The sequence below is a fragment of the Blennius ocellaris genome (genome assembly GCF_963422515.1).
Source record: "Blennius ocellaris genome assembly, chromosome: 10".
In the NCBI taxonomy this organism is placed as follows: Eukaryota; Metazoa; Chordata; class Actinopteri; order Blenniiformes; family Blenniidae; genus Blennius; species Blennius ocellaris.
Genome location: NC_137659.1, coordinates 2,555,843 through 2,569,207, shown reverse-complemented (window position 1 = coordinate 2,569,207; position 13,365 = coordinate 2,555,843). Strand labels below are relative to the sequence as shown.

The window sequence follows — 13,365 nt, the reverse complement described above, 5'->3', positions numbered from 1 at the left end:
AAATATCAATATTTTGTATTTTTGATCAGACAGTTGTGCCTCATTACACTGAAACTGAAGCAGATTTGATTTTTTCTCTCATTTCCACCATCTTCATCCAAAGGAGAATTAAAAACGACGATAAACTGAAAGTTAAAAAGTTTGACTGTAATCTTAGAAAAAAAAGTGTCTTTTTTCTCATAACATGCAGATTTTAAGCTGAAGTTGCAGTTTAACGGATAAATATGTGATTCTAGATTATCTGAATATCACAATATCACCGTCCCCTGGAGACCTTGAGGAGCTTTTTTTTTTATATCACTGCAGACTTCCCCTGATCTTGCAGATTTCATAATCCCACTTTCACTACTGGACCCGTCTTCCGGCGATCCAACCGTTAAAAGCTCCAGATATGTGGAATGTGGTGTCGTCGGCTCGGCGGCAGACTACAGTCAGATGTTTTTGCCGGTGTAACGAGAAACCCTGTTTCCACCGCGGCCTGTTTCTAGAGCCGCTTGTTGTTGCCGGAGCGTCCGGCCCACAGAGAATAAACCTGTTTTTGTTTCTCGTCTCCCGGCGTACAAGTCGGCTCGCCGCCGCCGTGTGGTGCTTTCTCTCCAGGATTTTTATTTTTTATTTTATTTTTTTTAATATTCCTCTGATTTCTGCTGGTTCTGGCTCGGCTTCTCTTCCTGAATCCAACAAGTGATGCATGAATAATTGAGCTGGACGCCGGCCGCTCGCTGTGCTGCGAGCATTCGGGCCCGTGTTGTGTTGTTGATTTAATTATTAATGAGGTGACTGTTTATTTGGAATTACTTCTGTCCGTCAAACACACTGGACGCCTTCAGCGCCGACTTGTTGCTGCGTTTTACTTGTTTACTGCTCAACAAGTTCTCTCCGCACGAGCTCCAGAGCCATGAAGTACCTGCAATCAAAGTACATTGGATGTTGATTTTAACCGCGCACAATAAGGACACTTCAGGACGATTGAATCACGATTGTCTTCATGAATTAAATTAAACATGTGTTTTATACCTTTGACAGCAGGAACACGCTATTTATTCTTATCGTTCAAAATCTGTCTGATAAATACTCTGTCTCATACTGTATTGTGCTGCAGTGAGAACTGTTGGAATAGAATCTTTATTGTGACGAGATTTAAAAGTACCAACCCATCTGTGTATCATGAAATCAATCAATAAAAGCGTACAAATTAGAACTGTTGGAAATATAAAAAGGACTTTCTCTGTAGTCATAAGAAGTATTATATGTCTGTATTGGTAATATAAGGGAAGCTGTGCACAGCAGTAATGTGCATTTCTATTGAAAATGCCTCAAATAAAGTTATATAAATGATATGCATGCAATAGTATTATGAGGGATGCTGCTTTTTGCACAGGAACAGTGTGCAGCTTAATATTTCCGCGAGATCCACCCTAAAATACCTTGAAAAAAGACTGACCTATTGTAGTTGTATTAGTTTCTTGTATGCAGTACTTTGTATTGCAGTATTGTATTTATCATCCTATGAAGGCTCCCTGCCAGAACTCCCAAATTCTTTAAAATACCTCAAGTTAAGATAAAGTATTATAGTCAAAATACTAAATATGAAGCTGAAATACCTCGAACTGATGTAAAAATAACAGTATTGCAGTGCTCGTGGAATCGCAACAACATTGTGCAATAAATTCTCGACACGCGATCAAATATTCAAGTCGTCAACGTGACGACGTCAAGTGGCACGTTTTTAAATTCTGCAGGTGCGACAATGAGCACGGCAACATCCCGTCTCTCTGCAAGTTGCACAAATGCGTTGAAACGCCTGGAATTGAAGTGAAAAAGAATGTAAAAGGAGGAGTTTTTCTGGGAGACCTTTCAGTTGTTGTTTTCATGCCTTCAGCAGTGAGTCTGATGATCCGAGCTCTTAAGATGGAGCCGGTGGAACAAACGTCCTTCGATATGCATCAATGCTGCTCATCCTACACATGATGCAACACCCCCCCCCCACCCCCCCCTTGTTTATTTAGTTGAAGTAATGGCTTTTATTTGTGCAGTTGCTTCAGCACTTTTTTCTTTTTTTTTTTTTTTTTTAAAAAGAGCGAGACGCCATCTGCCCGCCGGCTGAAAACCTGCGAAACCGCGAGAGCTGCTGCAGGATGAAATGTGTGTTTTCACATTCATGCACAATGCTTGGCATACAAGATGAGAGTTAAAGAGCCACACACACTGTGCACACACACACACACACACACACAGCTGACGCTTTTTAGCTGGAAGGTGTCGGATGACCTTTTGAACATATACACTCGCACACGCAGGAAGCAGATTGATTCGAAAGTGTTGGGAAAAGTGACGAATTGACGGTTGGCGAAAAGTGTCGGTAGATTAAAGAGGTGGCTATTTGAATGTATTTCACTTGAAACGCTCTCTCTCGCTCTCCTTTTATGTGAACTTCCTTCCCGCAGAGAGTGTCTGCCGGCTCCCATGTTCTCCAGGAATGACGTGAGCATCTGGAGCATCCTGAAGAAATGCATCGGCATGGTGAGAGCGAACCGGCGAAAAGGCCTTTTCTGTGTCTTCTGGGGCTTTTCTTTCACGTTTGTTCAAGGCGTTGCGTCGAATAAAACGACTGACTGTCAAAAAGTAGACATGATAAAATGTATAGAGAACAATGTATATTCAGTTCTTCAGCTTCTGTGTTTTAATATTTTATTTTATTGGATTTATTTCATTTAAACTGATTTTTTCCCCCCACTTTTTTCCCCTCTGTTAATCAAAAATGTTTTCAATTTAAATAGCTCCTATTTTTATTAAAATAACTATCTTTTTGATGTTTATTTTATTTAAATTGTTATTGTTTTCTAATTTATTTTACTTTATTTATTTTATTTTATTTTTTATTATTATTATTTGTTTTGTATTATTTTACTTTGATCAAACAATCCAAAAAAATGATTTTATTTAATTTTTTAGGATTTTATTATTATTATTATTTTTTTGTATTTATTTATTTTGGAATTTCCTTTAAGTTTGCCCCACAAATCGCTGCAGTTACAGGTTATTTAAAAGCAAAATGACCAACACCTGACTCTCAAGTAGCGAGTACTCGAGTACTTTTCTTGGGACCAAAATTGACCGTGGAATAAGGATCAGCACTTTCTTGCGGCTTCACCTCTACAATTAATCCAGAGTTTTCTGTCCACAGGCTCTCCTCTGCCCGCAACAATTTAAAGCGCATTTTCAAATGCGTCTATTTGATGTGACGTGGGAGATGATGGCCGTAACGGTTCTCCTTCTCTGCAGGAGTTATCAAAGATCGCCATGCCGGTGATCTTTAATGAGCCGTTGAGTTTCCTGCAGCGACTGACAGAATACATGGAGCACACCTACCTCATCCACCAGGCCAACGCCACCACAGACTCCGTGGAGAGGATGAAGGTACGGCCCAGAAACCTCGTCTGGATGAAGGCTTGATTTAAAAAAATTTTTTTAAGGTCATTTCGGTCTGTGCATGTTTCAGTTCAGGTGATTATCAAGTGGTTACCGTGGCGACGCTAACAAACATGTAGTAAAGTTATCAGCCTGTGAGCTGCGATGAAGCGGATTCTTCCTGAATAACTGGAGAAGAAACCACAATAAAAAAAAGAAGTTTAGTGGAAAAGGGAGACAAGCTGCAGTGAAAATCCCCCCCCCAAAAAAACTCAAATTACTTCACGAGGGTTCACAGTGGAAACAATCTCTTCTAATCTATTTGTGTTGCTCATACAGATAACATTTTCGGTGACAATTGCAGCTGAATTTTTGACGACAGCAACTTCAAGCATCAGGATTGTAGAAATGTTGTAAAAAAAAAAAAATGTTGCTGGAATGTTTTAGAAATATTACAAGGTGGTGCAAATATTGTGGAAATGTTCCTGAAATGTTGTAGAAGTCTTTCTGAAAAATTTTCAGAAATGGTAAAATGTTGTTGAAATACTGTAGAAATGGAATAATTTTTCGGAAATATTATAAAAATGTAGAAAACTTGTAATAATGTTACTGAAATATTATAAAAAATATAGAGAACTTGTAATAATGGTCCAAGTCTATAATGTGGCTGAAATATTATAGGAATGTAGAAAAGTTGTAGAAATATTGCTGAAATATAGAAATGTAAAAATGTTGCAGAAATATTGGAGAAACGTAGAGAAGTTGTAGAAATGCTGCTGAAATATTGTAACATTAAAACACTGTTAAAACTGAAACACTGAAATGCTGAAACATACAAAACAGTGTTGAAAGCATGAAAAAAGGAAACATTGTTAAAAATGTTGTTTTTACAATGTTGAAACAATGTTGCAGAGACGTTTTAGAGCCTTTGATGTCACGTTGCCCCACAGTGTGTTGCAGCGTTCGCCGTGTCGGCTGTCGCCTCGCAGTGGGAACGAACCGGGAAACCCTTCAACCCTCTGCTGGGCGAAACCTACGAGCTCGTCAGGCAAGACATCTATATATATATATCTATATATCGACAAATCAAATTCCAGTTTGGTGTGTATTCTGCTGTTTGAACTCCTTCCTGTCGCCCCCACAGAGACGACCTGGGCTTCAGGTGGGTGTCGGAGCAGGTGAGCCACCACCCTCCGGTCAGTGCCTTCCACGCCGAGGGCTTCAAGGAGGACTTTGTCTTCCACGGCTCCATTTATCCCAAACTGAAGTTCTGGGGGAAGAGCATCGAGGCCGAGCCCAAAGGCATCATCACGCTGGAGCTTCCAAAGTGAGTTCAGCCTCTGGGTGATTCTGGTACAAGTGAGCGAGGCTGCATCTGGTACAAATGCAGCGACACATAACCACATTGCCACTAGGCGTCGCTGTATGACTACCGTAATTTCTGGATTATAAGCTTTTTTTTCTTTCTCACCCTTTGAACCCTGCGGCTTAAACAATGGCTAATTAATGGATTTTTGCAGGTTAAAGAGCTTCACGCTGCCAGTTGATGCCAGGTGATGCTTTCTGGTGCATCACATAACTCGGAGCTTTCTTTTTTTTTTTTTTTTTAATTTGGTGGGTGCGGCTTATATTCAGGTGCGTTCACTAGTCTGGAAATTAAGGTACATTACTACAGAAAAACCTCCTTTCCTGCTTTATTTTACGGCGGCCCAGAAGGGCCACCGGCACAATAAAACTGCAAAAAAGCCACAACGCAACAACATGAAGCCATAAAACACTGCCGTTTTGACTTTTTTCCTGTTGTGTTGTTGCTTTTTGTTGTGGTCATGTGACTTTTACAGTTGTGTTGTGCTGCTGGCCCTTCTGGGCCACCGTAGTATTTGACTAATGAAGCAAGAGAAATGAAAATTCTTATTATAAATAAAAAAAAAAATTCCAATTCTTGACATCTTTTTTGACAGAAGCAACATATAGTCCAGACAATACGGTAGTTATGTTGCAGAGCTTCAGATATAGTTTTTGTGTGTTTACAAACCGTTTCCATCTTCCAGAATTAATTCCAAGTTAAAGGTCATGACGCAGATGTGTAGATGCGCTTCAGTAGTTTTTTTTGCTTCACCCAACTGGAAAGTATGAATATCAAGGCACTTAATATTCAGATTAAAAATCGGAAAATTCAACAAATTAACCCCGTAAGGGAATGAATCAAGAAACCTCTATGGGATCCGGATCCTTCACAGGTTGGCGATTTGTAGGAAGAAGAGAATGAACACAAACAAACTAAAAAAAACAACAAAAAACAGGTGGAAGGTTAATGTGAGCAGGAACAGGATGGTTTAGAAAAGAAGGGAGGGATTTAGGCATAACTTTAATGTGTCATCAACTTGAATCAGTGAAAACAAAAAAGTTTTCTTCCCCCAAAAAAGAAAATTCTACATTGTTTTTGTTTTGTAAAATGTTTTTATTGGCTACAGTCTTGATCTCAACCATCAATTTTTTTTTTTTTTATCATAATCACTATTTTAATCCTTTATTTTCCAGTTTAACATTTCCAGTTCGTTTTTTTTTACATAAAAAAAAAACCACATTCTTTTCTGGAGTCTGGAGTGGCCATCTTGTTTTTTTTGTTTTTTTTGGGGGGGGGGGGGGGGGTCTTTTTTTTCCTCAGTTTAACTCCATCTTCGATTTCTAAAAAATTTACAAAATCATCAAGTTTGATGCAATTTTTTTTTTTTAGCTTCAGAATTGTCCACTTTCCTAAAATGTCCCTCTGACTCTCAATAAAACTTTTTTTTTTTTTTTTTTTTTTTTTTTAAACAATGCTTTGCTTTCACTTTTTCATAATGGCCCCCTGCATGATAAGCTCAAAGCTTTTTTGGGGGGGGGGGTGTCCATTATTCACAGTCGTCACATATTCCAACACAAGTCAGAATCATTTCATGTGTGAAATTCTGAAAATTAATAATGAAAAAAATACCACTGCATTTTTTCATTATTTTTTTTAACACTATAGTCTGTCATAATCTGTGCATAACGTCAAATTTTACCAATCAAACTTTGATGAAGGGTTACACCTTTTGATCGGAGCCTAACTGGGAAAATGACCCACGGCGTTATCGAACCATAAATCGGTATTTTACGCCGAGTTTCTTCAGAGTTTGTGACCCCCGGTCCCCGATCTTCCTGCAGGTTTAACGAAGCCTACACCTGGACCAACCCCACCTGCTGCGTCCACAACATCATCGTCGGCCAGCTCTGGATCGAACAGTACGGCAACGTGGAAGTGATCAATCACAAGTAAAAGCACCCCCCTTCCTCCCCGTGTGTGTGTGTGTGTGCTGAATACATTTGCATGGGGAGCGTCGCTCTGCGTCGGGAACGTTGATCTACTTCCAGGTCCGGCGTATTGATCATGGGAGCGGATCTGGGACCGGCGCCAATCGGGATGGAAGAGAAGCAGGATAATTAATGTCAGAAAAGCCTCGGCGTTGCAGGAGGAGAATCCGTAATCGGGCCGTCGCTCTCGTTTCAGAACCGGCGAGCGGTGCAGCATGGCGTTCAAGCCCTGTGGCCTGTTTGGAAAAGAGCTGCACAAAGTGGAAGGATACATCCTGGATAAAAGGTGAGCCGTTCATTTGGGTCTCCCCAACGTGAGCGTTTGAAAAGTTTTGCCGTCGAAGGTGTTGCCCCGCGTCGCTGACCGCTCTGCGACTGTTCCAGCAAGAAGAAGCTCTGCGCCATCTACGGGAAGTGGACGGAGTGTCTCTACGCCGTCGACCCGGCCGCTTTCGACTCGCACAAAAAGAGCGACAAGAAGAATCCAGACGACAAGAAGGGCGGCAAACAGGTGCTTTTTTTTTTTTTTAAACGTTTCGTCTCGTTTGGCTTCAGACGGTTTTCCAAGCGGCGGTTTATGGATAAAGCAACAAGCTAAGGTCCAATCCCAATTCTCTTTTGTACCCCTCCGCCTACCCCTTAGCCCTCCGCCTCCACCTCCACCTCTAAATGAGGGCAAAGGCAAAAGGATAAAAGTTTCAGCCCTTAGATTTGTGACACCCCTCTCCCCCTGCTCAGCCCCGCCACTCTCTCACTCCGTCTCACAGTTATGACATCATAATACGGCGCCGTTACATTAACAGAGCTGAGCCACGGATGTTTGTTGATTTTCCAGCGGGAGCATCATCATGCCGTCCCGTGTTGCAGCAGCTTGGCTGCTTTGTTCCCACATCAAGGCGAAGAAATAGACGGAGACGTGGATCACTTCAGTTTTTTGCGCCGTATTTGGACTTCAGAAATATTTCCTCATTCACCATGTGAAAGCGGAGGAGCTTCCTTGTTTGCTCGGGGGTCCCTGTTTTCAAAACACCCATATTAGAAGACTTTGGAACTATACAGTGTAATAATAAAATGTTATAAACACGGTCTCTACCAAACAAAGACACACGGAAGCTCCATACGGCAGACGGCAGTGCTACTACCGTTCTTACTAGTATAAAACACAACAGGTTTATATAACTTTAGAAGCGTATATATGTGAAATGCGAGTCCTTCGGCGCCATGTCCTCCTACCCCTCTGTTTAAAGTGTGCATCTGTAAACGCTCCGTTTCGAGGGGTGAATAGCCCTTCCCCTCACCCCTCCGCCTCTGCACAGTAGTGAGATGGGACACCCCTCAGACTCTCGTGAACGCGCATTTCAGAGGGGTAGGGGTAAGATGAAGGGCTAAGGGGGAGAATTGAGACGCAGCCTAAATCTACTTTATATTCGACTTTAACCAGACCGGGGTCATTTCGGTGTGTTTTTCCTCAACATGCAGTCTCTCAGCGTTCTGCTTTGTTGTTGTGCTGCGTGATGATTAATAACCAATCAGACGCCTCCTGAGAGAACAATTACGAAGTAAATGGATTCCACTTCAGCGGCGCTCAAAGTGCTTTAACGTTGTTAATCACCGCACAATCCACCGGGGACGACCCGGGGTTCGGCGTGCGTCTTGCCCGACGACGAACCCGACCGGAATCCGAAAAAAAAAAAAAAAAACCAACTCAACAAGCACCTGTTCACGTCTGTTCATCGTGACATCGCGTTTTAATGCCGAGCCGTCACTTTCACTCTGCAGCTGTTTGCGTTTCACTCGGTGATTCTGCTGCGACCCGCGAACGGCGCCGCGGCAACGCAACACCTGTTTGGTGCAATTAGTCGCCTGCCAGACGAAAACGCTCCGCTTTGGGCTCGTCCGTCCATATGTCCTCTTTATGTCGGATTAGATGTAGTAAAAGAGGCGACTCCAGGGGATTTACTTTAACTGCTTCCAACGTCTGGAGCCACTCGGGAGAAACTTGGTTTTACTCTGGGGACAAATTATTAGAAATCGTGACGTCTGAGAACCTTTTCTTCATATTGGTCACAAACATTTCGTGTCAGACTTGCTTTATCGTTGGATGTTTTTGGGCTTAGATAATACTTTTGGAACAAAAATTACAAGACAAACGTCCGTCCTGGGTTGCTGCGTTTCTGAACTTTCACTCCATTTAGTTCAATGAGGGGAGATCAAATGAAGAAAAGTTGTTTATACAGTTGATGAAGGAGTAAAAGTTAAGTTTTGGACTGTAGAGCGAGAAACAAAATCGCAATGAAAAAAGTAAAAATGGACATTAAAATAGATTTTGGATTTATTAAAATACATTTTACATATTAGAATATATTGGATATGATCAAAATAGTACAATTATCCATTTAAAAAAAAATAATTCTTTGACATTAATATTAGCTTCCTTGAGGGTTTTGTCTCAAAAGGAACAAAAAGGTTCAAATTAAAACTAATCTGATCTAAACTGTCAAAAAATGCAATCCGGCTGAACTCTTTCTGTTGCTTTTTTATCATTTTTACTTTAGCTTCTGCTTTGTAGAATTCCCTTTTTTGGAGACCGTTCTCTTGCTCTGTCGGTAAAATACAGCAGTAATGGAGTTTTTTTTTTTTTTTTTTCCTTTTCTCTTCCTGTGATACTGCAGTAGCAGCTTTCTGTGGTCAAACAGTGACATCTAGTGGTCACAGCTGATACGTAACCGTATCTTTTGATAGACGAGACGCACGTGACGTCCAGATTAGTAAAAAACGTACTCCCGTCTTTCTACCGATCCGTGTGTTTCTGCCTGGACGCCGCTGGCCACAGAGCAGCGTGGACGAGGAGCCGGAGGAAATGCCGCTGCCGGACGCCGAGACGGTGCAGGTCATCCCGGGCAGCGAGCTCATCTGGAAGATCACCCCTCGACCTGACAACTCGGCCAAGGTGAGGGGAGGTGATGTGGAGGAGGAGGAGGAGGAGGAGGAGGAGGGGGAGGAGGAAGCGACTCTGAACGTTCTCCTGCTCTCTTGCAGTTCTACGCCTTCTCCACATTCGCCATGCAGCTGAACGAGCTGGAGAAGAGCATGGAGGGCGTGGTTCCCCTCACGGACAGCCGCCTCCGACCTGACATCCGCGCCATGGAGAGCGGGGACATAGGTGCTGGAAAGCAGTAGATTAGGGTGGTGGGGAGGCTTTTTCCGGTGACACCAGGTTGGGGGCTGAGCGCCACCTGGTGTCACCAGAAAAAAGGACCGCACGCAAAGGATGTCGTTAATTCTTGAAGATTTCTCTCCAATATTTCCTTCGTCTGTGAGTAAATCTTCCTCCTAAACGACACACAGTTACCGTGTGACGACTCTTGTGGCGTTTATTGAGGCGCTGTGTCACAGAACCGCGGCGACTCGTCACAGATGCCACCTCGTGAGCAGCGGGAGCGAACAAAAGCGTTAAGAATTGGAAGGATCCAGAGCCACCTGTATTACACACAGCTGGAAAAAAATCAGATACACAACAAAAGGCTCAGTTAAAAAGTTTCACGACGTTCGGGACCCTTTCCTTGCCTATTTTCAAAAGATGGATGCAGTTGAAATTGTGTAACTGTATACTAATAATTTGTAAGGAAAGCCTACTGTAGATCGGTTAATTACACTACATTTTCGTGTGCATTTTGACGTATTTTATTGGCAGTGATTATTGCCAGTATTATTATTGTATTTGTGTTTCCTTTCAACCCGTCTGGCTTGTTGTTACTTGTTATATGTTGACTGTGGGGTTCGGGGAGGGAAGAAAAGAGGGAAAAATTATAGGTGATTTCCAATGTAACATTGGCTAACTAAATCTGGCATAAACAAACCTTGTTTGAAAAAAAGTGTTAAGAATCAAAAGGAATCAGGTGGATTATTTACTTGAGTTTGAAACGGAGAAACTGAAGGTAACTGGTGGTTAAACTATCTCATGGTTATGTAACGTTGCCGGTGGTCTCGTGGTACGATTTTCAATCCTCGGAATAGAAGACCCAGGTTCAATAACCTCTTTTTTTTTTTATCGGCTGTTTCCACTGCACAACCTGCTTGTCATAATGTTGTGGCTAAATAAATTGTATACCCATTTGCATATAGAAACGCCACTGCGACGACGTACTATCATGTATTAGTCATGTATTAGACTTTTATTTAGAGGACGAGTCGTGCAGTCTGGGCGTGGACGCTGCAGGAGTGTCGGTACAATGAGTAAATTACATTAAAGCCATGAAGTCAAAAGAAAAAACACGAAATGGAAATCAGACAGAATTTATTGACCAAAAAAAATCCAGTCTGGAAGAACATTTTTGACTCTTTTTTTTGATGATGATGTTGTTTTTTAAGATCTGGCGAGTGCTGAGAAGAAAAGACTCGAGGAAAAGCAAAGAATGGCCCGCAAGAATCGCTCCAAATCCACAGACGAGTGGAAAACGAGGTCAGTCGCCGGGAAATAAAACGTATTTTCTCTCCTTTTTTCCTCTGCTGATCGACTCCCTGTTGTCTTTTGCCACTGCCGACGCATTTCCCTTTTAAATAACCCCGACAAGGAATCCTGCACAAGGCCCAAGGTTCGACTCTCGGCTGTGGTTTTTGCTGTGGTGTGACTTTCTGCACCACACTGCCTCCCTCAGGACAAACCGTGCAACTGCATGTGGCCTCATTTAATAATAAAAGGGGGGGATTTCTTTGCGTGTAAAACAATTGTGTGTTTGTGATTTGGCGAATTGAATATTAATGTGTCCGTGTGCCTTCAGGTGGTTCCAGCAAGGCCCCAACCCTCACAACAAAGCTCAGGACTGGCTCTACGTGAAGGGCTACTGGGACAGGAAGTACACTCAGCTGCCTGACATCTACTGACACACACACACACACACACACACACACACACACACACACACACACACACACACACACACACACACACACACACACACACACACTTCCTCGTGTATGTGGAGAAAATATAAAAAGCGATGAATGAACCCAAATCAAATATAATGAACACATATAATGAAGCACAAACAAACCCTCTTGTTTATTTATTGTGGTGTTTGGTGCCACTTGAGTAAGGTGTCGGCATGTCCTGGAAAACCTAGAATGTAATTTATTTAGAAATGTTTCTTGTTCCATAGATGAAGTGTTTAAACCTCAGTTTTACTGTGTATCATCCATCCCCGTTGAGCGGAAGCAGCTCCACCTTAAAGGCGCAGCGCGTCAGGTTTGAGAACTTAAAAACGTTGATTTAATGATTTATTTGTTTATTGTGTACATGCTGCGCTGTAGTTGCTGTAGTTGTAGCTTGTAAACCGTCATTCTGTCCTGCAGGTTCAAGAAGGAACTGCAGCTTTGAGTCATTAATAACGGAAAAGACAAACGGGCTCACTGCTGCCACCTACTGCACACAAGCGGCATGAATTAAATGCGACGCGCTGCACCTTTAACGTGGTTTTTTTTCCCCCTCGAAACTCTTTCATCCAAATTGAGATTTGAACTGAAAGTGTTTAGAGTTTCACATTCTCCAGAGGAGATTTTTTTCTGGTGCTGTGGTTTGTTTTTACGACCCAAAAACATATGCGATAAAACTTTTTTTTTTTTTTTTAAACGCTTATTTTGTTTGTGTTCATCTTACAGATTTGGGGTTTAGTTTTTTTTTTTTTTTTTTGGTAGCCTTTTCCAACTCTTTTTTGAAAGGCTTCTCTGTATTTTTTTTCTTTCAGATTTGAATATCAGAAGTTTGGAACTACTGATTTAATGCATCTTTTTTTTTTGCAACGTTTCAGGTGTAATTTTCACCTCTTTTTTCAGTTAAGTGTGTTTTTAAGGGTGGTGACAGTGGAAATGACAGGAAACACTCCCCTCATTTATACGAGCTTGCAGTTAATCTGACAAGATTATATGCGAGTTTTACATTACGCAAAAAAAAAATCATTGAAATACACTTTTTCCTAGTTTTATCGACTTTAGGACGTGTTTGAAGCCGCTTCCTTCCCAAACAAATGTCAAAACTATGGCAGTAAAACTGTGGTTTGGACCAATAAAATGATGATTCTACACTTTATATTATATAGACATGAACAGGAACTGGTTCTACCCTCATAGATCTGTGTGTGAGTTAGTGTGTGTGCGTCGATCTGGGTATCGATTAGTGATTTTCTTAGAGCTTTGCGCATTACTCTTTCACAATAAGTGCATGTGTTTATCTATGCAAGTCGACTCCTGAAGACGTTTCCTCCCAGTAGCCGCTCCATTTAAACACTTTAAGGGTTTTTTTTGTTTTTTTTCTGTTACTCTTTTGGGTATTAACATTTCTATTGTTGCTAAATAAAAGCTTAAGGTAAACTAAACTTCTTTGTCTGGTTTTATTTTAGGTCACAGGAACAAATTGTGCATTATTTCCCATAGCTGTGGTTTTTTTTTTTTAAATGGTGTCACAATATCCACTTGCAGTTCTCATTTGTTTCAAAAGAGAATATTTAAAAGCATTTATTTCAGCCTCGGTGCTGTTATGTAGGATTTCAATACAGTTTGGGGGGGGAAACTTCAATGCAAATGTCTTTCTTCCTTTAGATTTTGATGACTTAATCCACCAAA

At 41.5% G+C, this 13,365-nt stretch overlaps 1 protein-coding gene across 3 annotated transcripts in view; it reads left to right on the top strand.

Annotated features, from left to right (window-relative positions):
- LOC308135319 (oxysterol-binding protein-related protein 1-like) overlaps positions 1–13,032 on the top strand; it is a 34,110-nt gene extending 21,078 nt beyond the window's left edge. For all 3 annotated transcript variants that reach the window (XM_080503232.1, XM_080503233.1, XM_080503234.1), the window contains 11 exons: positions 2,448–2,523; positions 3,286–3,420; positions 4,362–4,459; positions 4,556–4,738; positions 6,601–6,708; positions 6,944–7,033; positions 7,132–7,258; positions 9,581–9,697; positions 9,787–9,910; positions 11,119–11,209; positions 11,529–13,032. In XM_080503232.1, the coding sequence (XP_080359358.1) occupies positions 2,448–2,523; positions 3,286–3,420; positions 4,362–4,459; positions 4,556–4,738; positions 6,601–6,708; positions 6,944–7,033; positions 7,132–7,258; positions 9,581–9,697; positions 9,787–9,910; positions 11,119–11,209; positions 11,529–11,631 (1,252 nt within the window). In that variant the 3' untranslated portion in view covers positions 11,632–13,032. The remainder of the gene's footprint in view (positions 1–2,447; positions 2,524–3,285; positions 3,421–4,361; positions 4,460–4,555; positions 4,739–6,600; positions 6,709–6,943; positions 7,034–7,131; positions 7,259–9,580; positions 9,698–9,786; positions 9,911–11,118; positions 11,210–11,528) is intronic.
- Positions 13,033–13,365: the final 333 nt, after the last annotated feature.